This window comes from Protomyctophum parallelum, assembly GCF_964188405.1.
Source record: "Protomyctophum parallelum genome assembly, chromosome: 7".
Classification (NCBI taxonomy): Eukaryota; Metazoa; Chordata; class Actinopteri; order Myctophiformes; family Myctophidae; genus Protomyctophum; species Protomyctophum parallelum.
The window spans coordinates 20937953-20965366 of NC_139705.1; the positions used below are offsets into that span (position 1 = coordinate 20937953).

The following is a 27414-nucleotide window of genomic DNA, read 5'->3' on the forward strand; positions in this document are numbered from 1 at the left end:
TGATACTTTTACTTAAGTAAAACATTTGAGCACTTTTTCCACCACTGCTAATATGAATTGCATGACATCATCCTAAAATTCATCTTGCAGGGGAGGCCACTGCTACTAACATTAAAGGCACTTAGCAGCACTTGGAGCAACTTTGGAGACGTTATCTTATTCCAAAGTTTAAGTATGTGTTCAAATGCCCCACCCCCCACTCCAACATATACCCATAAATACACATTTCTTAGTTTGGATGAACATACATTATCTTATCTTGGGTAGCACTTTAAAACACATTCACCTGACATTTTATAGTCCAGCTTAAGAATCTTTGGTTTACCATGTTCTTGTTGTTTTTTAATGAGACGCATATATGTCAGCCTGTCACAATTGTATGGTGTACGTTCAACAATTATCAAACACAATATGTAATACTAATGTGCCTTACATTTTCAGAATTTCAATAAATATATCATACAATGTTGATCAGTTTACATGGAATGCTGCTGTGCTGAATGACTCATACCTTGTGTCCATTATTTATCCTTTCACAGGGACATATGGCAGGAGAGTGCCACTTCTTTGTACCACATATACTGTCTAACAGTCAATTGTGTCTCGATTGCAGAAAATCTGGTCTAGTAACTTTTCTTCTGATTCTCAGTTGTGTGTGGATATGTGTCTGAGTTGCTTCTGCATGTACTGTATGTGCAGTCCTACTGTATGTGTGTTCTTACGTGCATGTGTGTGTATGTGTGTGCGTGCGTGCATGCATGTATATTTGTTTCTACACTGTATTTAAATTCCAGGCCTTATTCTGTCTGTGCTGCATTGTATGTGTTAGCATATCATTCTCCAGGACTCTCACAATTCACTATTGTTCTTTGAAATGGGATTGCTTTCATGGCTGAACATGAATCCAACTCTAGACAGTCATCCGTCTGCGATCCCTTCTCCTTGCTTTACCAAAGTGCAATATTTGATTTCAACTACTACAGCTTTCGCAAGACTGCTCCAGCAGTTGTAACAGTTGTAACATCCATGCAATCCCCTGTCTGATCTCTGTCCAACAGCAGTTTACCCTCTCTCTGTTACTCACCCTCTGACCCAAAGCTTACAGATTTGTTTTGCTTTGTACATTAGGCATGCTGTCAGTCTATTAATGCAACAAATCCTGCAGATGATTTTCAGGACAGGTGATTTATAGTTTCAGTGTACAAATTATCAGGATCCTTCTCGATGGGTGAGTGACGTTAAATAGAAAATATAAATTATGAGTTTCCTTCAAGGACAGATTTGGTGAGGCAGATGTTGTTGTTGACAGCTTCTGTATAATCCATGGTTCTCCATGGTGTGCTGTTGAGTGTTGACATCTTCACTGCCACCCTTCCCCCAGTGCCAGGGGCGGTTGGAGAGAAACAGGTGACGTCTGCTGCTGTTCTTATTATGGTTGGTGTGTAAATCTCCTCTAACTCCACTGTTCTGTTCTGTCTGTTGGCCTGTAGTGAGGCGGGGATTGTCACTCAGTGCTTATGAGATTCACTTGGACCCGGTGCATCCCATGGAACACATTAAGATGGTCCTCTCAATTCCAGCAGTGCATGTCTCGTTTGTTTGGTTCTGCTGTACAGAACACATAAGACATGCCATTACATCCACTTACACACATCACCGATAATCTGGCTGGCTCCACAATATCCTCTCTTGTTATTTCTTGGATTGTTTGTTAATTAAATTCCTTGAGTCGGGTCTATTCAGTTGCAGTTTCTCCCATATTATTGTTACTGCCTCAGCCACTGCCTGGGGCTCAGGCGTAGAGTTGCTGGCAGAGCAGCCGGGATGGGAACCGTGAGGTTCCCAGTTCGATCCCGGGCTCCCCTAGAGTTAGTGTCCAAGTGTCCTGAGCAAGACTCTGAACCCCTAATTGCCCCTAATGTGCACTGCAGGTTGGTGCCTTGCGTTTCCTCCGCCATCGGTGTGTGAATGGTTGAATGTAATGCACAATCTATGTAAAGCGCTTTGGATAAAAGCGCTATATAAATGCACCATTTACCATTTTACCTCAGAGCCTGGTGGTGACATTGGATATCACTAGCATGTACACTCTGTTGTCAGTTCTCGCCGATGGCAATAGCAGCATCATGGTGCATCAGCAGGGACATGCTGCTGTCCTCAACCCTTTGAACGGCGATCACCTGACCCGTGTCTTTTTTTCGCGTCGCTATGCTATTGCGTTGATATGTTGTCAGTACTGGGTGTCTTTAAAAGTGGTGGAGGTGTGTGTGGTGGTGGAGTCGTCGTGCATGGAGCCCCGGCGGTCAGGCCGCTGCCGACAGCGCAGCAGGCCCTGGAGCTCTCTGGACACGCTGCTGGAGAAGGCCGTGTAGATCCATGGGTTGGTGCACGAGTTCAGGCTGGCCAGCAGCATCAGGATGGTGAAGGTCACACCTACAACACACAGGCAAAGAGGACACACATGCACACTAACGTAAGACTGAATACATTATACAGTATGGGGGGGGGGGAGGGGGTGCAATGTTAAACACATGTAGATGCTGACGCATGCAAATGTACACGTGCACACACACACACACACACACACACAAACACACAGAGTCATACAGTAGAGCCAGTGGGCTAAGTACTGATGGCTTACAGTACACTAGAGGGTAGTGACAGCTACAGTACAGTAATGAAGCGTAGATGAAGAAGAAAAAGGTCATATCATTCCTCTCCTCTCTCCCATGAGCCAAATATAAACATGTGCTCCCACCGTTGACTATGAATATAAACCGTTTATGGTCATTGTATCATGTTCCTCGGAACGTCTGCTTCCTTTTGGCAAGTTTTCCAAATTCTGATTATCATGGCTGTTTTGAATGGGACCTGCTTATTTCATCATTGCCAATTCAGGAAAATGAATAGTGCAAACCGAGTTCAGACTAAACAACTGATCGTAATCAGATACATCTCATCCACTTGTGTGTGTGTGTGTGTGTGTGTGTGTGTGTGTGTGCGTGCGCACGCACGCACACACATGTGTTAATGTGTGCATAGTTGCATACAGTATGGTTTGGTTATTGGCACTGTGAGGTACAGTATATCCCATAGGCATGAGTGAGTGTGCAATACAAGTACTCACATATGAATGTGTACATACCTATCTCTGTTTCCCTGCAATTTATTTGAACTCTGTGTGCGTGCTGCCAAACATTTATTGATGACATGACCACATCTGGCTGGATTGTGAAAGCAGCAGGGGAAGTAAACGGCTTATATTTTAGCCATGGGTGTTATGTTCCTATGTTCAGATGAGAGGGACAGAAAACACAGTCACTCTGTAATGTAGCACAACTGACTGCAGTAACCTGCCTTTTGGCTCCACTATCCATGGTTCACAACTGGCTGCCAGAAAATACATCAGCAGATGCTCTCTGTCTCTTAGAATTGTACTGTGGCCAGAACTGTCACACTGTCATTCTATTTGACCCTACCTAAACCCTGTATCTTATACATTGGTCTCACGACTGGCTAGTGTCCTTGGTTTAATGGAGATATAATCCTATTTGGAGTCAAAGACCGACAAAATTGTAAACCAGATCGCTTTGGACTACCTGGACTGTGAGAAAGGTGCACTCAGTGACTTAAGAGAAAACATACAGGCCCAAATGTGTAAAGCCAAATCAATCCATCCCAGAAAAGATCTCAGTTTGTCTATAAAGTATTGCAGTGCTTCTTTCCTTTTGGGCATTATCTGCTTTATTTGATGGGAAAGGCAGGTGAGAGATAGCCTGGTAAACCATCCCGGTCACGTGAATTCACATTATCATGTCTTCTGCCAACCGGTCTGCCCCGGCCCAAGCGCTGTGTGGGCTGACGTGGACATCCTTGCTTAATTTATGGTCTCCAGTCCAAAAGTCTATAGCGGAATTGAAACTCTCAAAAGATCAGCAAAACCTTGACTCAGATACAACGTTAAGAGATTATAGAAATATTTATTTAAATCCCTGTGTAACATTCATACAGCATACAAATACGTCTGACACCAGCGAAGCACACAGATAGACCCGAATTGCCCTGCCTGTCGGATTATAATTGGCTACAGAAAAAAACAATAACCATTTGATCTCTTCTAGTGAGCTGTGTGTATGTTAAATACAAGGGCCCACTCTCCTGCTGACAGCTGTGTGAGCTGCTGTGACCTGCACTCCCTCCCGCTTCATCAGGGCGTTTTGCAGAAACGAAAAGTTGGAAGGGCCAATCGGCGTCTCAATCACAGCCTGGGCCCTGAGTGCAGACGCTAATTGGCTCTTCCCCAGCGCTTTGGGCCAGACCAGAAGACATATGATACTGTGGACTGTGGAGAGAGGGGGAAGAAGTTATTCAGTTCCTATTGCTCAAAACCATACCCCCTTTTGGCCAATTGCATGAAAAACCTTAATCAATTCTACCTTGGCCCAGGAGCAACCTTTGGGCAAATCTGTTCAGAACAGACAGACGGGGGTGAAAACATGACCTCATTGTCAGAGGTAAACACGAATACATTGCAACAAAATGTCCCACAAAGGTCTGGTTCTTCAGACTAACCTTGGGATGGGGGGTTGGGATCCCAGGCGGCCCACAGCTGTACAATGAAAAATGGCGACCAGCAGATGGTGTAGACCAGCACGATGACCAGCGTCATCCTCACCGTCTTGGACATGGCCTTAGTGATGCTGGGGGGCGGACCGCTGGGGGCCAGCGGGGCCACATAGTCCAGGGAGGTGCGAGGTGACCCCCGGTGGCAACCAGCGGGCTCCTGCTCGTAGGAGGCATAAGACTCCTGGCAGTAGCAGCCGGCGGTAGGTCCACGGCGACAGTTGCAACACGGAGTGGTCACAGCGGCGGTGGGGACACTTGCGTGGTTCTCCACAGCAATCAGTGGTCCTTGTTGTGTGCCCGCTGTGTTGTGTTCTCCATGGCAGCTGCTGTACTGAGTGACGGGCGACGCATAGTCATAGCGTTCCCCCGCCTGGCCGCTGTGAGTGTTATTGTGAGAGCCCGAGGGGTTGTTATTCACGCCCTTCAGAACGGAACCTCTCCTCGAGTCCCTCGCCGCTCCCCCTCCCGACGACCTCCTCCCCCTCTCCCTGGAGCGCTCGTCCTCCTTCTTGATGCTGTTGAAGCGGAACACCACCTCGTTCCGCTTCAGCTCAGCCGTCACCACCCTCTCTGACTTCAGGTAGATGTTGTTGTGAATCTCCCGGAAGATTCTTATCTGAAAGGGACGCACGTTTGAAAGTTTTACTTGCTACGAATGTAAATCAAGAAGGTTTATCTGTCACTACTCTTACAGCTACTAACTAACTACTAACACAACCTAATAACAACTATATTGAGACGTAAAATTAGGATAAAGATAGAGATCCAATCCTCCAAGGCTCAGGATTTGAGTATATTCGTTTTCAGTGATTCAAAGGGACTGATATGAATGTATTATGGCCAACATGGTCCAGATTATTTTCCTTGTTTTTATTTATTTATTTCTGCATTATTGCTTGATTATGTTCTAGGGAATGACGGGAAAGTTTATGACATTATGACTTCATGACATTATGCCTCCCATCTGTTAAAACGATTTTACGATGTTTACAGTATGAGCCATCTTTTTCATACAAACCATAGCTGAGCAACTTCAATTATAATTTGCAGCCGTCATCTCACATTATATCTAATAATAGACAATTCAGCCAATATGCTTTTTCACCCCCATGCATGATGTTTTATTAAATATAGCAGAACCGTTCCTCCCATGACGTCTCACATGCCTGATTTATTTTTCTCTCTGTTTTTATACATGCACAGATGTCACAGGGAGGCACACATTCTCACAGGAGGCAGGATTTCATGGGCACTGGGCTACATGATACTGTATGTGGCCATCAGTGGTAGACAAAGTACTCAACCCCTGAACCCCAGTACTCCAGTCAAAGTACACATATTCAAAAATGTACTGAAGTAAATGTACTTTGTTACTGTCCACCACTGACTGACTGACGGCTACACGATACTGCACAATATGTTGCCATCCAGCTCAATCGTGATGACGCATGCTGAATCTGACGTGTCTGGCAGTAGCAGACACTTTTCATGCCTGAGGAATTCTGCTGCATACACCTGACATGAAATAATATGAAGAATAAATCAGAGACAGGTCTTCCACAACTGGGTAATATATCTGGCACGTTTGGCTTTTTCTTTTAAAGCGGCTCTCTGTCAGAGTGGCCATGCAGATCTTGGGACTCTCCTCCCACTGCCGTGTTAATTAAGGGAAATAGTTGAACCCTGAGCATATCTTTCCCTAAATAGAGCAGCATGGGAGGCAGCCCAGAATGCTTAAGCCTGATTTATACTTCACCATATGACATGTGTCGCGCGCCAAAAGTAACCGATCTACAAGCTAACAAGGCGCGGCAATGGGACGTGCTGTTAGCTTGTAGATCGTGTGTGTGTGTGACACTGACACCGCTGTACGACTTAGTATAAATGGGCTATTCCTTTCCCCAGGATGCTATATAACACTAACTGTCTGATGACGATCATCCAGCGAGCACCACAACTGCCACCAGTTTATTGAACGGCCCTGGCGGCCAAACTGCGCCTCTCCGTGAAAACAAAGCATTTCATTCACAACCAACTTGATTGTAGGATACTATTGCTTTATGTAATCATCATAGCCATGGTTCCAGGATGGATATTTTAAGGTGCTAAGAGTTCAGCCAGCAGTCTGTCAATATTTTATTGTTTTATGGACAGGGTAGTTCTACAAGTTTTTTGACAACTTGTCTATCCCTGACACTCGCGTCAAAATGAAGCAGGCATTGGAAATGTCTGTATTTATTTATTTTATACGTGCAATTGCTGACGTTGTTGCATTCCAAACTTTCCTCTGTGCTAGAACACTACACTACATCATTTGTTTTTGGGAGGTGTTCTGTGGCTTCGTTTCAAACTGAATTCTGAGAATCGCCGTTCCAACAGAACAGACCATAATATGACAGAGCTACCAGAGGTCAGGCTCTGATGAAGGCTCATAGCCTCATAGCTCATCGTTTATTTGCCAATAACAAGGTGGAGTACTTTGTCCTCCATTGATTTGAAATGTTGGATCTGCTGCCTTTTTGCGACTTTTTAAATTCCTACTTTTGATATGTACTGTATACTGGACTTTGGGTATAGCCTACCACTCTCTCTCACACTCACTTTGAAAATCCATTATTGATGCGCAACGCTGCAACCTCATTTTCTTATTTAGAGCTAGAGGTGTCCTCAAAAAAACTACTACAATGAATGCTATATGCAAAATGACATAAACCTGTAGGGATCACCTTCCCTACTGTATGTCACTGATCCAGTTCTAGGCTAAACAGACCGAGGCGACCTTTTTATTATGTTCACACAACAACTCTGAAGTATATTAATGAGTTGACATAGTTCAATGTTGAAGACGAGTAGCATTCCCCTTTTAAGGGACTTCAGTGGAAGCTGAATCTGGCAACCTTCTGGTGATAAGAGCTCATCATAATTCCACACCTCTAAATTACCTGACAGATGGTGATAATGAGCGCAGGCAGCACGAAGACCGCCACGGTCATCCAGGTGACGTAGGCCTTCAGCCCCCACACCTCAGCAAAGTGACCCCAGCACTCAAACTCCCCGGGAGTCACCTCAGAGCGGGAGAAGATGAACACCTGGCAGAGCACGATTACACATTTAAGTTGACGATTCATCTGCACAGAAATAATTGCGGTTAATTTGATTTAATTGTGTTATTGGAATTTGAAATTGGAACATTATGAATAGAAATTACATTCCTGTTTGCCTGTTACAATTTATAATTTTGGCATTCAGCGGACGCTCTTAATCCAAAGCGATTTACAGTAAGCAAGAGCAACAGATGGTGATACATTAAATTCATTAATAATTGTGACACCCCTAGCAATCAGGAGAGGCATGAGGAAGGCACACAGGAAAGGCATGACTACCTAATTTCCTCCCCCATTATAACTGACCCCTTGTGCTAAAAATAGACCCGACATCTTGAATTCTACTGAACGAGTCAAGAGCGGGAGATGTCCTGTTGTGGTCTTATTACCTATCACAGCATGGGTGTCTGTCTACAGCAGTCACTACAGCTGTCTGCACCCCAAGTTTGGTTTCCCAATCATGGGCTTGTGACCCATTTTGTGGTGCAAGTAAATAGCCTCTTTTTGAACGTCTTGTACAATGTTTTTTTTTTTTTTATTGGAAATGTTTTCAAAATACTTTTAGAAATCTGCCCCCCCCCCCCCCAAAACATAATAATTCCAAAACGTTTTAGACCTTAAATCTTTAAAAATTATCCTTATCATTATATTTATTTATTTAAAATAGTGTACATATCAGATCTACAAACTCCCAACACATCACATCAGCATTAAAAAATGTCCTCCCATATTTGAAATACGGTAAATACGGTAAAATTTAAAATATGTAATTAATTAATTAATATTATTACATGGCTTGGTTGAATGCTTGATTCTGATTGGTCAATCGCTTAATTCAGCTGTGAGTTATCTCATCATAATGACCGCTCCGCTGTATAACAGACCGCTGCCTAATCAAACCCTCTGAGCACCAGCTGTGCGGCTGTGTCCCACTTGATTTACTGCTGTTTCCAACATGACATAACACACACACTAGTGACACACAATGTCATTTACAGCTAAACATTGCTCTCAAAAATGTTTTTGAAAACATTTGAGCGAGAAATAGACGACCCGAAAATGGATTCTATTTGATCAACTCACTTCCTGTTTTCTGCAGCTGGGCAAACTTATGGAATACTTGTTTTTTGTTGTGTTTTGGGTCAATGTATTAATTTATGTTAGGTAGCCATGTAATAAGCGGGATAATATCTGGCTAGGTGGTCATTGTCGGGATATAATTCACCTTCAGGGGCGAAGCCGAGGTGGTTAAACTGTCCTCCGTCATGGCGACTATCATGTAAGAGGAGGCAAACATTCCCACTATCTGCAAATACTTGACGGAGCGACAGAGCCGGTCCGGGCATTGTCGGTGAATTATCTCCCGACAAAGACCTCCTAGCCAGATATTATCCCTTACATAATGCATTTGGTAAGATTGGGTGCCGGGGAGACACAAGTTCTCTTTTAGATCTCGAGCTGAAAAGATTCGGGAACCCTTCGCATATTCAGCTGTGTGTGTGTGTGTGTGTGTGTGTGTGTGTGTGTGTGTGTGCGTGTGCTCCTAAGATTTAGACTTGTAGATGAATTTATCAATTCTGACATTTTCAATCTACAAGAGTCTAAGGTATCATGCCCCTAAGGTGCTTACCCTACTGCTAAAGATGGATGACAGATTCTGAGACAGAGTGGATCAAGCACTTCTTTATTGAAAACTACGGACCTATGGGTTTTACGCAAACCAACCTGACAAGTGGGGCAGTAGGGTAAGCGCCTTAGATTTAGCATTTGTACATGTTCAGAGTAGCTACGGAGGCAGCGGGTTCTGCGCTCAGGACCATGGGGCATGATACCCAAGGCCTCATTTAGACTGCAGTCACATCCAGTCAAATCAGATTTATTTCTCAAATCTGATATTTTGGCCCGACCATTCACACTGCATGCCGTTTGCAAGTGACCAGCTCTGATCTGCATGTTAAGACTGGCAGCCAAATCCAGCCTGAATCAGACCTGTGCCACATCCAGATTGGAATCGGATTTAGATCAGGTTGTTGCATTCAGATTGAGACAGATGTGGATGTGACTGAGACAGAAGTCACATTGGAAAAAATCTGATTCCATGTGACTTGTATGTGGCCTGTCTGCATTTAGACTTATTTAAACAAATCAGATTCCAATCTGGATGTGGCACAGATCTGATGCAGGCTGTATTTGGCTGCCAGTGTAAATGGAGCCTTAGACTCTCGTAGATTGAAAATGTCAAAATCGATAAATACATTATACATCTATGAGAGTCTAAATCTTAGGCTACGTGTGTGTGCGTGCGCGCATGTGCGGACTGTGTGCATTTGCGTGTGTGTATGGCTTCCTTACCTGTGGTAAGCTGAGGACCAGAGCCAGAGCCCAGGCCACCATGATCGGGGTATTCCAGCGGGATACGGCCCCACCGCGGTAGGCCTGCAGCGGGCAGCAGATGGCATAATGCCTGTCCACCGTCATGGCGACTATCATGTAAGAAGAGGCAAACATTCCCACTATCTGCAAATACTTGACGGAGCGACAGAGCAGGTCCGGGCCCTGGAATCGCTCTGTGATGTCCCACACTAACTGGGGAAGAACCTGAAAGAAACGGTGGAAAAATAATGCACATTCAGACCCCACCTGGCAAAATGTAAAAATAAATGGTGTTATAAATTAGCATTCCAGTTAGCTAAATGCTAATTGCTTCCTCCTTTACTCTATTCTAAAAACAGCAACCGTAAATGATTATTTCCGTCTTATCGATCAGGTTCTCAAAATGGGCTTTGGGGACCCCCAGGAGTTCTTGAGGGGGGTCCAGGTGGGGTCCGCAGCTAAACGATTGTTAGGAATCAAATGTATCCTTACGGGTCTGTAATACCCAAGAGCGTACAAATGAGGTCCATTTGGTTCCATTTGTACACTCAGAGTTATGGAGGTCCATCCACTGCTTAATGGCTAAACTTGAAATGAAAACCGTTTGCCGTTCTAGACTATACTGCATACTACAGGGGGTGAAAAAAGGGTATGTAGGTCACACGGCATCGATGTGAAGACCGTAAGAAAGATGAAAGGGAGAAAGACACATTGGAGTTTCAAGAAAGGCGTCACTACACACTTTCTCTGAGAAGTAAATTGCCTATCCTGATTTATATAGTAGTTATGCCTAAGGTGTTAAACGGATAAGCTGAATGAATTCCTCCTCACAGCAGTCTCTATATATCAATAGAAAGCCTGGGGTAATTGTGGAGGATAATAATAATAATAATGTTATACTTGATGCCAACTCTGGGGGAGACCGCTTGGAAAGGCCTCAAGAACCCTGCGTCGATAAAGACCAACAGAGTTGCAGTGGTTTACAAATGTCATTGTTTAATAAACATTTCCAGACTGATATTTTGCCATGGAGCTCAGAACTCCTAAGAATTTGTTTTAATGTTAATTAGCATGAGTAGATTTAGCATAGTATACTGTAGTACTGCATGCCATGTAATGTATGGCTATATTACGGCCACTGATGGAGGCTATATACAATTCCCTGCAGCCTGGGCTACGAATCACATAATTACTTATACCTAATTTATACACTGTTGTATGCGGTCGTATACTAAGCGGGCTATAAATCACGCTGACACATGACCGCGAGAAAAGTATACGCTGCCGTGTCATTTTCACCCCTTGAAAAGGATCCAGTTCAAGTGGCAAAGGGCCGGGAGGCGGGGGGGCTTTTTTCTTTTCAACAAGCAGCTCACCTGAAACAGAGCCACCACCAGGTCAGCCACGCACAGGTTGACCATGAACAGGTGCATGGGTGCGTTGTGCTTCCTTCTCCTCAGCAGCACCCACAGCACAAAACCGTTCCCCAGGGTCGTGAGAGCCAGCACCAGTCCCAGCACTGCAATTTCGGCGCGGGCCAGGACCTGGTCCCTGGGCGCAGTGTTAGGCGGCGTGGCGGTGGCATTCTCGGGGAAGAGCCCAAAAAACGAGCCGGCACTGTGAGAGCTGTTGAGGGAGGTCAAATCGGAGAAGAGTGAGGCGGATGTGAGGTTGGTCTGTCCTGTTGCCGTCAGAGAGGAGAGGGATAACCCATCCCAGCTGGATTCCCCGCCAATGCTTTCCATGCCTGGAAGACAGACAAATATGTCTTACTCTTAATGTAACAAAGGAAAACTGGCTATACAGTACAGTATGTTGTTTGTGGAGATTACATAGTACATAATAGTAGCCTCAGGAGTGGCCTTAAGGATTTTTCTTTTTTTTTGTCAGTGTGTATTATCGTACTTCACAGCATGAGTCAAGTAGAAAATACACAAAAGCAGCTTGCTTGATTACGTTTTTTTTTACTGGTATAACTGGAAGGCAGCATAGGCTATACAATCGCAACTGTCAGCGCTGCTAGTGCAGTGAGTGCACACACTGGGAAGTGGGAACAATTTAAATTACTACTTCTACTACTACTACTATTTCTTTTTTTCCCCTTTTTTTGGGGGGAGGCTCCTGGAGGCTCGAGGCCCGTTTCAATTGAAACGATTGAAACATATATAAGGCCGCCACTGAGTAGCCTACAAGTATTATGATAGCGGTTATGACCCCGGTAGTTGATGTGATGTTTAATTAAAATGGCCCTGCAAGGGAGTATTTCAGTGTTAGCTAACGCCTAACTGTAACCGGTCTGTAATGGAAACCGAGACTCAATAGGAGCTGATTTACACTGGATTAACGTGTAAAGGTGAGATCCTACAGGCGGGTTTGTGATAATAGATCTACAAGCTCTTGTGAGCTTGTAGATTTTTGCACTGTGATCCACGGTTGTGTAACAAAGGGCTTACAACTTACGTGGATAATCGATTCATGGTTATTTATAGCCAACTGTTGTTGAAAAATAAATCAAGCTTCTCGATAATTCAATTAATGGAAAAAGTAATTGAATCATCTCTAAGAAAATAATTGATAGGTATAGCCCAAAGGAAGTTTGTGAGGTAAAAGAAGATTGAAGGAAGAATGTGAATGTCTATGAGTGCATGTAATAGACAGGTTCAAAGTCTAGCGCCAAATGTGGCAAACTCAGCGAACTCAGTTTGTCCCAGAGGTTCAACTCTGACATAAAAACATTCTGAGATGCTACCTGTAGATGATTGTAAAGATAAGACAGGCTGTTATCGGTTATCAGTAGCATGTAAAGTCATAAGACGTTGCATGCTCAGGCTTTTATCAACAACACTGTACAAATTTTGGGGATTACTAAAGACAACATCGGAAGCTGCTTGTTTGTTCGTGTCAGTGTTGTATGACTATAAAAACTTTCTAAAGTTTCAAGTTACCCTCAGACTTGTGAGAGTTAGTTTATGTTTGACTATTGGTGAACTTTGGGTCATTGCCCCTAGGCTGTCCTGACCTGTGTTGAGAGCCTTGCTCAACACTTTTTCTTTAATGCATCTACTGTTATATATATATATATATATATATATGGAATTGGAAGTGTTCCTCAAACCTTTTCATTTAAAGGACCTCCAGTTTGATAAGCATACTAGGCCAGACACCCAGGTGATATTTGATTTATTAATCTACATCTATAAAGTACAAAGTATACCAACGTACGTGTGTGTGTACGTCTGTAATCCACGTAACTCGAGAACCGTTCGCCCCACTTCAAATTAGACACATGCGTTCCACACCCCCACAGGGAGTGCAGTGCCCGGTGTCGAGTCCGTCGGATAGCCGGTTGTCCAGAACCACCACAAAAACCTCTGCCCGGGGCTCTGGACCTGATCACCCCTATATCTATATATGGAGCTGGCCTATTCTGACATCTAATTGATGTTCTGACATATACATAGACTCCATATTTGAGCATGCCTGACAAAGAACTCCATATATGGGCATAAAAGGGACACAGACATATAACTGGGTGAAGCATGTATTTCCAACTTGCATCGTTCCAAACTCAAGTTTATTTTATCTCTGGGACCGCAATCTACACTGTAAAATCCTCAGTGAAAATGTAACTCCTACAGTGTATAAATGTAACCAAACGAACCTGTAAAGGCCAATACATACGCTTTCCGATGTTTCCGGAACCCACCCCCAGATGTGACTGTTCAAACTGTCTTTTCTGACTTTCCTTGAGAAAGCATGTGATTTATTTGATAAGACGTATACATATTACGTATATTAAGTTGTGTGAATGTTCTTAGTCTGTAGTTTTGTTTAGTACAAAATTATATTTAGCTATGTTACTGACCCATATAGACGGAGCCAGACGAAGAATTATTACATATTTACAGCATTTCACTTAAAATAAGCAGATCAGTTTAAACCAATTTTCGCCCAAACATTGTTTCCACACATCAAAGAGTGTATATTTATGGATTACGGATGTAGGACAGCTGGGAGCAATCCGGAGATTGGAAGTGAAAGAAAAATTGGGAAAAACTGCAAATGATCTGGAGCAACAGCGAGAATCACTTGAAGTGATTAAAAAAAGTAAGGGGTGTTGTTGTTGAGTTGAGTTGGAAATGGAATATCAAGTTGTACAACAGTAGTATATTGTTGTTGCTCTTAGGAGTGCAGTGTTATTGTTGTTGTGTTTATGGTTTGGCACACGGTTTGGCACACACGATTCACAAATCTTTTAAAACTTTGATTAATGTCATACAGTGTAACTTTTTCAATTTTTTGTTTGATATACTCTTTCACTGGTATACTTTTCACAGTAACCAAACCATTTGCCATAAATGTGTTTTTTGTTTAATAACCTCTGGCAAAAAAACCCCACTTATTAAACACTATTTTAATTATTTTTTTGTGATCACATTTTAATTTAAAAAAATTGTTACCCCCCACCCCACAGGTTGAACAGCAAAACAGATAAAAAATTACAATACATACATTTAAAAAAAAGCAAGTTACTTTACCATTGGAAATATAAAAGAAGAAAGGAAAATAACAGTCATCAGAGATTTCCAGAGAGATCATGTCCATTAATGAGAGGATCCATTGTGAGACCTCAAGTTTATGGGGAGGTTTCCATCTTAGGACGAGCAGTTTTCTTTGCAGCTGTCATCCCTAAGAGCAGGAGTCTTCTACGTGGCATTGTCAATGTCAACCCAATCTCTGAATCATCATTCAACAAAAAAATATTAGGCAAGAGGGGAATCCTAGTTCCCATTACCTCAGATAGTACTTCTGAAACTCTAGACCATAACACTATTTATTTTATCAGCGGGTGTCCTGGACACTCATGCCAAAATGACATCCGTACGAAAAATCAATGTTTAACAAAATACTATTTCTGACTAATTGTCTGCACGATAACGGAGCTACGAGAGGTGTCGCCAAAAAGACTACCGAACTTAATGTTACACAGTATGCAGGCGCATATTCTTATACATACTCAATTAAAAATGGGAACATCTGCTCTCATGAATAACATGCTTCCGTCCTTTAATCACCTCAAGGTGCTGCTTCGCAACACGTCCTATTCAAGTATTTGTTGTCTCAGTTAAGTAACGCATTAATTAACAACCGTAATTAACTAATTACTAATTAACTAATTTCCCTGAGTTCAAATTCGTCTCCTGTCATGTCTCATAGCTCTCGTGGCACGCTCAAACTCTCAAAACATTTCAACTTTGATTAATGCCAGATGCAGATTCTTAAACATAAAAGGGGAACACTTCACAGCGTCTTCCCTTCAATCACCTCGAGAAACTTTATTTCAATAAAAACTGAAGTAGTACTTTATAGAAATAGGTCTGTAATTCTGAGCTACCTGTTGGTCCGTGACCAATTAGTGCATACGTTAATAATTCATGCACTGAGTTCAAATCTGTCTCCTGTTATGTCTCGCATATCTTTTCTCATCTCTCTCTCTACCCCTTTCCTATCTTGCTACTCTGAGTCTATCCTGTTATAGCAGTGGTTCTGAACCATTTCTGAACTGTGGACCACAAGTCAAAATTTTGAGCCATCCTCGGGGCATCCTAAAAATAACCAAAATAAATAGGTCTGCCATTCTTTGTTTAATTGGGTTGGCCTCATGAGGGTGTTTCTTTGAAGAAGAGGCAGCACACAGTGCTTGCTGTCTTGATGGTGAGGTACACAGCTGGAGGTTAGTTGACTTATAATGGAGTATTGTATATGGAGAGAAGACTAGGATCTTCGACAGGCAGGACCTCTATGAAAACGTTTGGTAGGGAATAGGGATTGCTTCCACAGCACCGGAAGATGCAGGCATATGAGATACCATATCTAAAAGGTTCTGGAGGGAGCTAGTGGTGAACTACCTGTTCAATCAGAGCAAAATGATGCAGGCTTGAACTTTAATTTGATACCATTGATCTTGTCTCGTAAATAATTGCATCAAAACAAACAAGCAAAACGGAGTTCCACAGTACATAGCCTCTGTATTGGGTGGAAAACAGATCAGATCTGTTTTTCAGCGCTCATGGCCCCAATTCTTAGAATCTGAATAAGATAATAATAACTCAACTCTACAGTGTCGGTCTCTCTCCATCTAAACCCGTTTGACGCAAGTTTGTTTTCATTCTCATGCATTGGCCTGTCAACCTCTCCCTCCATCCCACCACTCCTTCATCCCTTCCATACAGCATGCATTCCTTTCTTTCCCTTTTTGTCCTCCCTCTTTCTCTCTTCAGTTCCATGGAGGCCGGCAAAGCTTTTCCTCCTCTCATATTGTATTCTATTTTTTTATAAAAATCCAAGTTTATTTTCCTACACCTTCAAGTAAATGGGACAAAAATAACAAATTGTGACGTGAATGGAACTGACAATTTGAGAAGCAGGGTCATGGGATTTCGTGTGGCCTCCATCAAATAAACATTAGCAGATGAAGACAGAGTGATGAAGGAAGAGTAGTGGGAGGGAAGATAAATGAAAAACAAGTCAGAATGCATAGAAGAGCAACAGAGGAGGTATGGACGGATAGCATATGATAAGACAATAAACAGAAACTGCTCTTGATTAAATGTGATAATGAATGATACCAGCGGTAGCCTTATATCAATTTGACTAATCTGCACAGGAGTGTCCAGAGACAATGAATTGCTGGATGTTTTCCCATTCCACCCGAATAGAAGCCAAGATTAGTCAAAACAAGTGTAATTTAATCTATCATTACTAAACAAGCATGACTACGTTGACGCCCGTAGTGGTGTGGCCATGCAGCCTACATCACTGCAGTTCATCCACACGAGTGTCCTGAATTCTCCTCCACAACGCCAAGACTTAATAGGCAGACCGTTATTGATCATGAAAAATGTGCAGCATGAAAAATAGGACATATATATGTCTGTAAGAGTAGAAATGTAACCAAAGAGCTAATCAACTGCACCTGGATTTACTGGGTTAGTTAGGGAAATGAATATACCATTAACAAATACAAATAAGTAATATGAACATACATCATTCGCCAGTGAATGGATATACTGTACAGACTATGGACAGTGGATATAAGGCTAATATGATGTTTGTACAGTCAGCCAGCCTACAGTGTGTAATAGACAATTTGTTGCTTGTTGTATTAAACTGTAAGCCTTGTGAACAAGATAACACATGACAGGCTGAGCTAACTTCTCCAGCTCTGTGCCCAGTGTGAAGGTATATCTAGACAGTTGACTAAAACAAAGTGGATCTGAGTGAAGCCCTTTCTCAGAAGAGCCACAATGAATCCTTTGTGTGAATCCCTTAAGGGGTACTTGTGGCTTCCACAATGTTGCCATAGATGGCAAAACCATTTCAGAATTTGTTAAACATCCCGAAGCTTGTGTCACTTTTATGAACTTTTATAATTTATTCTGCCCAAATAGTTTGTGGTGCTCGGGGAGGTAACTAGCCGTCTCTCCTTAGATCAAAGCCAGCAATTATCTTTGCTATTAGCTATGTTTTTAATTAAGGGCTTAGACAAGAATCTGCCTCTTTCGTTTCAATCAGGCAATCTCATGGCCTCCCTTTGTCTTTCTTGACCTGAAGATGATCCTTGTCCCCTTCTCTGCAATTAAATTTCATAAGATGCCTCTTTCTTTTCCTGCAGTACTCTACAACGCTCCATGTAATTACATTATGTATAATTGCCCTCATGACAAATTTCTGACGTCAAAACTTTTTGTAGTTAAGTTATCTCATGGTGAAAATGGCAGATTAATACAATCTCTCCCAATATTAGTGTGAGTGACCTGAATTTGACCTGGACATCGATTCCAAAGTCCAATAGTGTGTAAAACATTGGTTTTCAACTTTTCATGGATCAGGTTCGCGTTCGCAGACCACCCATCTGACCTCGAGTCTTAACATGGCTGCATTTTAAGAAGACATTTCATTTATTTTAACTGATTGTGTTCTGGCTTGGATCAATGTAACTAGCATAGTATAGCCTACTTTATACTTTAAAGTATTTTCTAACTTTTCAAAGCGTCCTTTATTATTATTTGATACGTTATATTATCAATAAAATCATAGTAAATCACAGAGGCTGCTCGACTCGCATTTCATAACGTCAACTGTTACGTAGCCACGTTGTTGCTGATAGGTCATCAGGCAGCGCCACTCTGTCCATGCTTCACTGTTAAAAAATAGCGCCGTTCGAGACTTGAGAGTAAAAGCCTACGGTAAAAAGTAAACGATTCAGTAGTACAAAAGAATGACGGCTGTGTGGGGTGAGTTTAGTGAATGATAAGGGGACGTTGCAAGACAACGGCAGTAGCTGTGTGGGGTGAGTTTAGTGAATGATAAGGGGACGTTGCAAGACAACAGCAGTAGCTGCGCAATGCGCATTGATACGTCAAACTGTGTTTTTCCTCAACCCTCACCACAGACCAATCAGAAGCCACGGTTCCATTTCAACCTTTCATATGTCCCGCACTCCCTGAGGTGCGCAAGCTACCTCTATGCCCTAGGGTTTTTGTGACATTGTTAATAATATATATTTTTTTTTACCTTCATTGAGAGCATGCTCTCTTTTGCAAGGATGCTCTGAGTACAATGTGATCACACATACAAAATATAACACCATTTTACATAAGGTGAAATATATATGAGCAATATTAAAAAGAACATCATAATACACTGGGGCTACAAGAAACAAGTAGGCCTACAGCCGTTATGTATTGCATCCTCAAGTAGTGCCTTAAATGACTAGAGAATAGTTTGTCCAGTTTCAGAGAGTCCTGGGTTTTACACATTAATGGTGTAATGGTAGTGCTGGTGTTATGATTACAAATATTATCAACAAAGGTAATAGAGCATGCACCTCCACTCTAGCCTTTTCTGTTATGGGATATTAAGGCCAGAAAGTAGTTTTTGCCACTCAGTAGGCGTTCCCGCATAACTTCCGGGCATGATGATGATGTCACGCACATACCCTCTATACATTTCTCTCAGTAGATCAGTTAACCTTTTCTTGTGAGCCATGTGAACATTATGGTAACATTTTACTCCCATCAAAATTAGAGAAATCTCACTTCATAATCACCTACACACTCAACATATGAACTTTGACCTTTCACCAAACAAACACCTCAGTAGGTCAGTTAACCTTTTCTTTTCAAACCATGTGAACCTCCATTATCACTGGTAAAGATATTGTAACATTTTACTTCACCAAATTGGAGAAATCTCACTTCACAATCACCACCATAGACCATTTACGCAGTCTGTACTATATTTGCCCTGATTGGTCAGTCAGTCAGTCAGTCAGCTTCCCTACGGGTTATATATACAGCAGCTGGCATATATCGCTCTAAAACCATATCTTCCCTAGTGGCACAAGCTAAATTGCCCACACTGAAGTGGCGCAGTGGGTGACCTCCTCAACATAACATGTCAAATATTGACAAAACTCAGCCGCCTGCGAGCACGGTTGCTGAAAATGGCTTGGTAGAATTCACAGCTGAGGGAGACGAGACACTGGAGTTTATCCTGGCGAAAAGGAACCAAAATACAGAGTGGAAAACGGTGATCATCGATGGTTCATACTGGAGAATGGCTGCATACCAACAAATGTGAGGCAAGTCAACAACACACTGAGCCCACTCTCTCCACACACAGTCCAGAAAGCATGTCGTTCACCTGGGGAGATGAATCTATACATTTAAAGAGTTGATCAAATGCTACTTTCTTTGAATAAATAAGGCTGTGGGTACTCTTGTGTGATAAACAATTGATCATATGGCATTCATCAGCATCAGCCTAGCTTAGGGCAATAGCTGATGATGCGAAGTAATGCCCTCATGATTTAGCCTGGGGTCATTGGCTATAGTAAGTGCTTGTAATAGTAATAAATCCATTCTGACTGATTTGTGCTAAATGTAACGTTTTACTTCAACTGGGAGTGTAAACTGGTTTGGTAAAAGCTACTGTGAATATATGTGAGGTTTCCTCTGATCCCACCAGGAGATTTACAAAGGCATGTGATTCAGCAATCACCACAAGATCAATTTTTCTGTCACAGTCTCTTTGGAGACCTGTACTTGGAACTCTGAATTAGTTCCTTGTTTCCTTGAACTACTGACTGTATTGAATTTTCTCCAAATATGTTCATGTCTCATTTGCATAGTGGGTCCATCCAAGAAATCAGATAGATTATCTTGGAATTGCCCAATGGCTCGTCTACAGAAGACCCACGGACAGCCTAGGAGCGCTTTGGCACCAGCATGTGTTGTCCTGAGGGAAAGTTCCTTGAACTGGAGTTGCATAGAAAATAGGAATGATGTATGCATGCACAACTGTGTTGTGTCCAAACAAATACAATCCTTTGCACGTTCAGCTTTCAAGAATGTTCTTTCTTTTCTTCCTCTTGACAACACAAGCAGAGCATGTCATTCCTATCTCTTACTTCTGACTTATTATGTTAAATATCCTGTCTCAAAGGGCTGCTGGTATAGGAAAGTAATTCATATGTTGTCACATGGACATGTTGCCTGACAAGAATAACAGATTTTCGAGTGAAAATCTGACGCATTGCGTCATGTTTTTCAGTTGAAAACCAGTTATTCTCGTCTGGCGACTCGCTCGTGCAATAAAAAGTAAATGAGCCCTAAGTGTTGTGATCCGCTATACGGTACCTCTTTACCTCTCAGAGCTTTTACTCTGATTAATGAGTGAGTCAGTACCTCCTTCAGCCTTCCTCTCTAGAGGCAAATCAGTGTGGAACCATCCGTTTTCCTGCCCCACTCATTCTTGCACGTATTTCCCTCCCGAGTCATATCTTCCCTCACACCCCTCTCAGGCACACAGCTGTGTGCCCATGGATGATTAAAACAGGTATTTAAAGGGACATTTCACCCATAGCACAGCTGAACTATATTTTTGTCCCGCATGGATTTAGTGTGATTCACTGCCTGAAGTTCAGTGGATATTTGTGTTGTAATGTTTTGGTTTGATATTAATCCGTAGCCTCCGTAGTCGCTGTATATAGTACATGAAGTAATACATAGTCATTTGGAACTTACAGTACTTTTGTTATTCTAATACTAATGCGACATGGAATAGGATCACTCCTATTCCAGTCCTGGCATAAGCTGTGGTATTGTTAACACAGTAAGAACTTAATAACTGTAAACAAGCCAGTATTTCATTTGAGACAGGAGGTGAGACGATATAGCAATACAGCAATACTACTGTGTTCCATCAGGACAATGGCTCAATCAAACTATCAAAATATACGGTAATTAATTTGTTGAAAACGTCCTAATTTTCACGTGCCATTACGTGCAGACTAGCTTCGGAGACCGTAGCCTGGCATGGCCAGACTAATATCACTGCATAGATATTAGTCTGGAACTTTGGTGTGGAAGATTGATTTCCAAGCGGCGGTTACAAACAAGATTCCAACGTCACAGCAAAAATGTCTCGCTTTAAATAATGGGCTCTGATTGGTCACCCACAACTCTTGGGTAAGTGAAATGTAATTCAAATTTAGGAGTGCCAGACCAATCCCCCCAGGGATTTTCTTTTCCTGTGGCAGATTGGTCTGGTTTCCAGGCCACGCACGCACGCAGCCACGCACACACACACTACTCCTGCATACTACGGAATAATACTGCACGGCCCTACATCTCTACATCTTCATCATCATGTCTGCTCTCGTTTCTTGCCGCCAACACATCGCTCCTTCTGCCAACTATGCAATGAGATTTGGTTCCCGCTGTGTTATGGACTGACATGGAACGTAGAATAGACAGTAAACCAGAGGCCAGCACAGGATGGTGTTATGGAAGTCACAGGCAGCGAAAACCCAGTAGTGAATAATGATTCAGACATCAATCTAGGGAATATCATTCCAAATGAACCACTTATCCCTGGCGTCCCTATACCTGGACATGTCATAATAGACACCATTGGCTCAGGGGTAGAGTGGCCGGTAGAGCAGCCGGATGGGAACCGCAAGGTCCCGAGTTCGATCCCGATCTCCCCCTGTGTTCTTGAGCAAGACGCTGAACCCCTAATTGCTCCTGATGTGCAGGTTGGTGCCTTGCATGGTTTCCTCTGCCATCGGTGAGTGTGTGTGGGTGAATGTAATGCACAATCTATAAAGCACTATATAAATGCACCATTTACCATTTAGGTGAACATTTGACAAAAACAGCATATCTGATGCATTGTGAGCATGTAGATGTAGAGTAGTTGTTCTCAACCAGTGGAGGGATTCCAGGTGGTCCCCAGCTAAATGATGTAGAGTTTGTAACCAAATGGACCCTTATAAATGTTTAACTATTGAGAGTGTTAAGATGGTTTCATTACACAACAGTACACAATTATGCAATGTAAAATAATTGTTATTTTGATCAACGTTGGCCTGTTATATCTCCTTTGGTACCACATCAATACAGAATGCAATTGTGTATGAAGCATGAGTTAAGTCTGTTGCTCTCCCCAGGTTGGCGGAGGGTGTGTAGAGCCCAGGATCACATTAGATGATTGACACAGGGGTGAAAAATGGGTTACAAAATCGTGGGATAAAAAATAGAAAAAAAAATAATAATAATGCAATTGTGGACAAAACCTTATCCAACGATAACAACCTATTCTTTAGTTTTGTGTCTGCAAGGCTAAATCGCATCTAATGGTGGTCTGTGGCTCAAAAATGCAGAATAACTAATGGATCTTTATATGAAAACCATTGGTGTAGAGGGAAGAAAACGTGTGGAGACCCTAGTCCCCCCTGGGGGACACTAGTCAAGTCAGTGAAGTATAAGGTTTTTAAGTGGTTAATGAAAGACTCATTAGTCATTACATCTGCTGCTGCCTGCGGGTGCGTGCGTGCGTGCGTGCGTGCAAATCCCTTTATTAGCTCAATTCATCAGGTCTGAACCTGGTTGTCCTGATAAACACTCTACTGTCCTCATTAGCCAGGGAATGCTCACTCAACACGTCTCAAATTTGTCCATCCATTCTTTCTTTTTTTCGCCAACTCACCTGTTAGTTTCCCCCTCTTCGTCATTCACCCACTCAGTGTTTTTCCTCTTAAATGGTAAATGGTAAATGGTGCATATATAGCGCCTTTATCCAAGGAGCTTTACATAGATTGTGCATTACATTCACCCATTCACACACACATTCATTCACCGATGGCGGCGGAAACCATGCAAGGCACCAACCAGCACATCAGGAGCAATTAGGGGTTCAGTGTCTTGCTCAAGGACACTTCGACACTAACTCTGGGGGAGCCCGGGTTCGAACTGGCAATATTGCCGTTACCGGCATCCGGGCACTCCGACCCCTGAGCCACCACTGCTCCCTTCTACCATACCACCACTCATTCAGCATTCAAACGGCATAGGAAACATCTCCTAAGAGACATTTTATTATTCTCATTCTCATTCCAATTGTAAGCCCCTTAATTTGGGGGGCCAGAAACCGGATCAAATCCGTATGGTCAGCCTCCAGCAGCCTCGCTGAACGTAAACATATGACTCAACGATGAGATCACACCATGTAAAGCAGAGAAGCTACAGTGCAACGACTACGCCACTTTGAGTTTGGCAAAGAGCCTGTATTTATATGCCGATCAATAGCACATTATTCAACAAAGTCCTGGGTGAATCATGCGGGACCACATGCTCCGCTCTAAATTCCTATAGGCTTTGATCAGCATGCAGAAGTGATACGAACACTTGGTAGACCCTCGCTCTCTTTGCTGTGCAGATCATGAATCATTGCTCGTTCCCATAACAATGACATCCTACATGTACTGCACATTACCGTTCCATTATAAACTGAGTTAAATGAACATTTTGCAGTGTACCGTATAGTATACCGGTACTCACATGGACTGAACCGAAATACACTGAATGTTAAAGTGTCAATTCAATGACAAAATCTGTGTCAATTTGGAGATACTTACAGACACTTGCCTATTCTACTCAAACCTATTAAACTCAAACCTGACATCTCCTAATTATACCCATCAGTGATATATTTGCTTTGCTTTGCCGTGTGCCAGTCGAGTCCTGCGTGGCCCAAGCCTTTACTGTGTGCAGCCAGGTGAAAACTTTGTTCACTATCTCACTCTGTTCGCTATCTCACCTAAAGAGTCCATTAACTGTTAATCATAGGGGACAACACCTCATTGCACATGCTGATATAATCACTTCTAGCCATATGTCAATGCCACTCATGTGTGCAGCCACTTGAATGTTGTACTTGCCTCTAGGCATAGTCGCTGTTTGTTTCCACAATAGACAGGAGGACCGTGGTCCAGGCTTTGCTGATGTTCCACAGAAAAAGGTCCCAGTCCGGTGTACCTGAGCTGATAAAGGCTGTTCATTAGCCCAGCATTGTGTGTTGGCCTTGTTACTGTATTTATCATTAACCTGTACACTGCCAACCAGCATGTCCTCCACACAAGACCGTAGCATTTTACTTCACATAAATGCTAGAGAGTATAGCCTACAACGTACGTACGACAAAATGTTAATTTAACTCCGATGGACCCTATACTGTACTGTAAGTTCACTTTCAAAGTAAATTTAAGGCTAAGGATTTTGCTGTGTATCGTCCATTTATGTTCTTAGTCCTTGTCTATGACTGATTGACCTAAATAAAGCATGACGAAGATGATGATGATCGCTTTTCCTGACAGAGTCTCCAATTCACAATTATAATCAAGGGGGCGATTTCAACATCTGTATTTTTCCAACGTAACATGCATAACGCACAACGTGCCAAATAGGAATAGAAACAAGCAGGCCAGGCGGTGTGGTTGCTGCACACGTACTGATTCAGGCGTCTCGGGGTAATGACAATGCCATACGGTGATTTATTGATAGAATTGTCTTGGTACTGTGATTGGCCATAGCTTTTTACACAGTGGAAACTGTCAAGCCAAACCGCAGTTGCACTGCCTGCATGGGAAAGTCGCAGAAAGAGCAAATTTATAACCTACTTTGTCACATGGCCGTGTCGCTCATGAAAATCTATTATTTTCATATGACGGCGTAGCAGTGACAAAGCACATGTGGTGCTGAAGAGACCATAGCCATATTACACAGTACTACCATACGTCAAAAAGAAAATGTGGTCGCTGACATGAACTCACACTTTGCCTTATAGTGAGTTTGTTTCAAATCCACAACAATGAGCTTTGAAGATGTGAAAACATGTTCATAGTATAGTAATATCAGTTTGGCTTATCAGGATAGACCTCCTTGTCTTAAATATAACTTTGTTTTATATGGGAAAAATAGGGGGTAAGACTTCATCCAGACTTTAGGGCAACGCATACACACACAGGCACGCGCACACACGGACACGCACGCACATGCACACACACACAGACACGCACGCACGCACGCACGCACGCACGCACGCATGCACGCACGCACACACAGTCACACACAACAAGAGCACCCCAAGGTGAGTGTGGGCCCCACCCCCCTGTCATCGCTCACCTTGCTGTCAGTGCATGGTACTGTGAGCCTCCTCACCCGTGTCCTCTAGAGGTGTGTCTGTATGTCTCTGTTTGACCAGGGCAAAGTGGGAGAACCGATCATTAATTTCCATTAACATCAGCTTGCATACATGCTATAGAGTACGTCACATAAATGCTCTATTTATTTATTTGCTTCTCATTTTTTGGGTGGGTGGAGGATCATTTGTTCTCTACAGACTTGACTTGCTCTACAGACTTGACTTGAAAACATGCATTTCACCTTGGCATTTACAGTGCTTGCTTGTCATTTTTACATTTTCTACATAATATGTATTCATGATATGTCGGCACGGAATGCTACAGTGTCACGAGTTTGGAAATAAATCTTACAATTTTAGATGTTTTTTTTGTGGCTTTCGCCTTGATTTTATATATTTTATGGAGGGACAGACAGTAGGCTGACAGGAAATGGGGGGAAGACATGCAGTAAAGGTGATCGGGAGTCGAACCCGCGGCACACTGCCAGCCTGGATTACCAGCCATGGTGCCTGGACCACTGAGCCGTGGCCCAGGCCAAATCTTACAATTTTAAATGTCATAGTCGATAAGAGGATAACAGTTTACATACATCAGTGCATTTCAATATTATATAAGTATATTATATAAGTATAATCTATTAAGGTTACCAGTCATTTGGTGAGGTGATGTAACCTTTGAAATGTCACTTTTCACTACTTAGTCAAATTAAATGTTATTTCTTTCCATATAAATAAAGCTATAAAATTTGACAAGCAAATTAAAATGATCAGGTGTGATGTGGTTGAATGATAACTTTGTTCTATTTATTTCAAGAATTTCTTTAAAGACTTTTAATGTTAGATAAAGGAAGATCATGGTGTTATTTAAGTTTCAAGTGTATTGATTATGTCCAAAACCCATCGGTACAGGTGTATATAACCAGGGACAGGGGTCACAAATTAGCCTCGGCTAAAAGAAAACACATACTGTACAATGCAGCGGTTTCATGTTTTTATAACTTACATAAAAATATAAACAAAATGTCTATAGTGAGTTAGTGACGTAGGTATATGTGTCAGAGTTGACAGACAGATCAATCTAAATTGACACAGCTATTCAAACAAAATGTGCTGCATTTTACATTGAGTACTTTTTGGAACATATGTTTGTATAACATAAGAGACTAATTGGTTACATTAACTAGCAAAACCATTAACATTATTATCAGTATTATTATGATTGTTATTTACATCAGAGAGTCACTAAAAAAGCAAAGTTTAAGGTACTTACTGGCTTAATATGCTCCTCTTCTGTTGCGTGACACAAAGGTGTCATAAATGTTTCCCTCTCCGAGATTCACATCCTCAAAGCCAAGGTCTGTGTCAGACTGGAGCGGCTGCCAATGCCAAAAACACTTGACTTCTGAATGACGTGGGCAAGAGATGGAGGGAAGCTCTCTCTCTCTCTCTTTCTCTCTCTCTCTCTCTCTCTCTGCCCCTCTCTCTCTCTCTCTCTCTCTCTCTCTCTTGTGTGTCAATCCCAGGATATCTTGCCTGCTGTGAGCTTTATTTAGGTTAGACAGTACTTCAGTATTCCAGTTGGGTATGTCAACGTAGAAAATGCAATTCTGCAAGGTCTGAGCAAGTCCTGCTTGTGAGCCCTGGTGGCATATCCTGCGGTGTAAATAGTTTCACAAGTAGTGCATGTCAGAGTAATCCATATGATACCCATGTGCGTCCTGATAGTAGGCTGTGCTCTGGCTGTGCTCTGCTGCTGCTGTGC

The 27414-nt window shown here is 42.4% G+C and overlaps 1 protein-coding gene across 1 annotated transcript; it reads right to left on the reverse strand.

The window, feature by feature from the left end:
* avpr2aa (arginine vasopressin receptor 2a, duplicate a) lies at positions 1–27414 on the reverse strand. The gene is made up of 7 exons (XM_083768376.1): positions 26923–27414; positions 25634–25700; positions 11480–11850; positions 10083–10328; positions 7569–7715; positions 4573–5242; positions 1–2433 (listed from the first exon to the last, which is right to left on the reverse strand). Exons 3-7 carry the CDS (start codon positions 11846–11848, stop codon positions 2231–2233), a joined length of 1635 nt encoding a protein of 544 aa, XP_083624502.1. The 5' UTR covers positions 11849–11850; positions 25634–25700; positions 26923–27414; the 3' UTR covers positions 1–2230.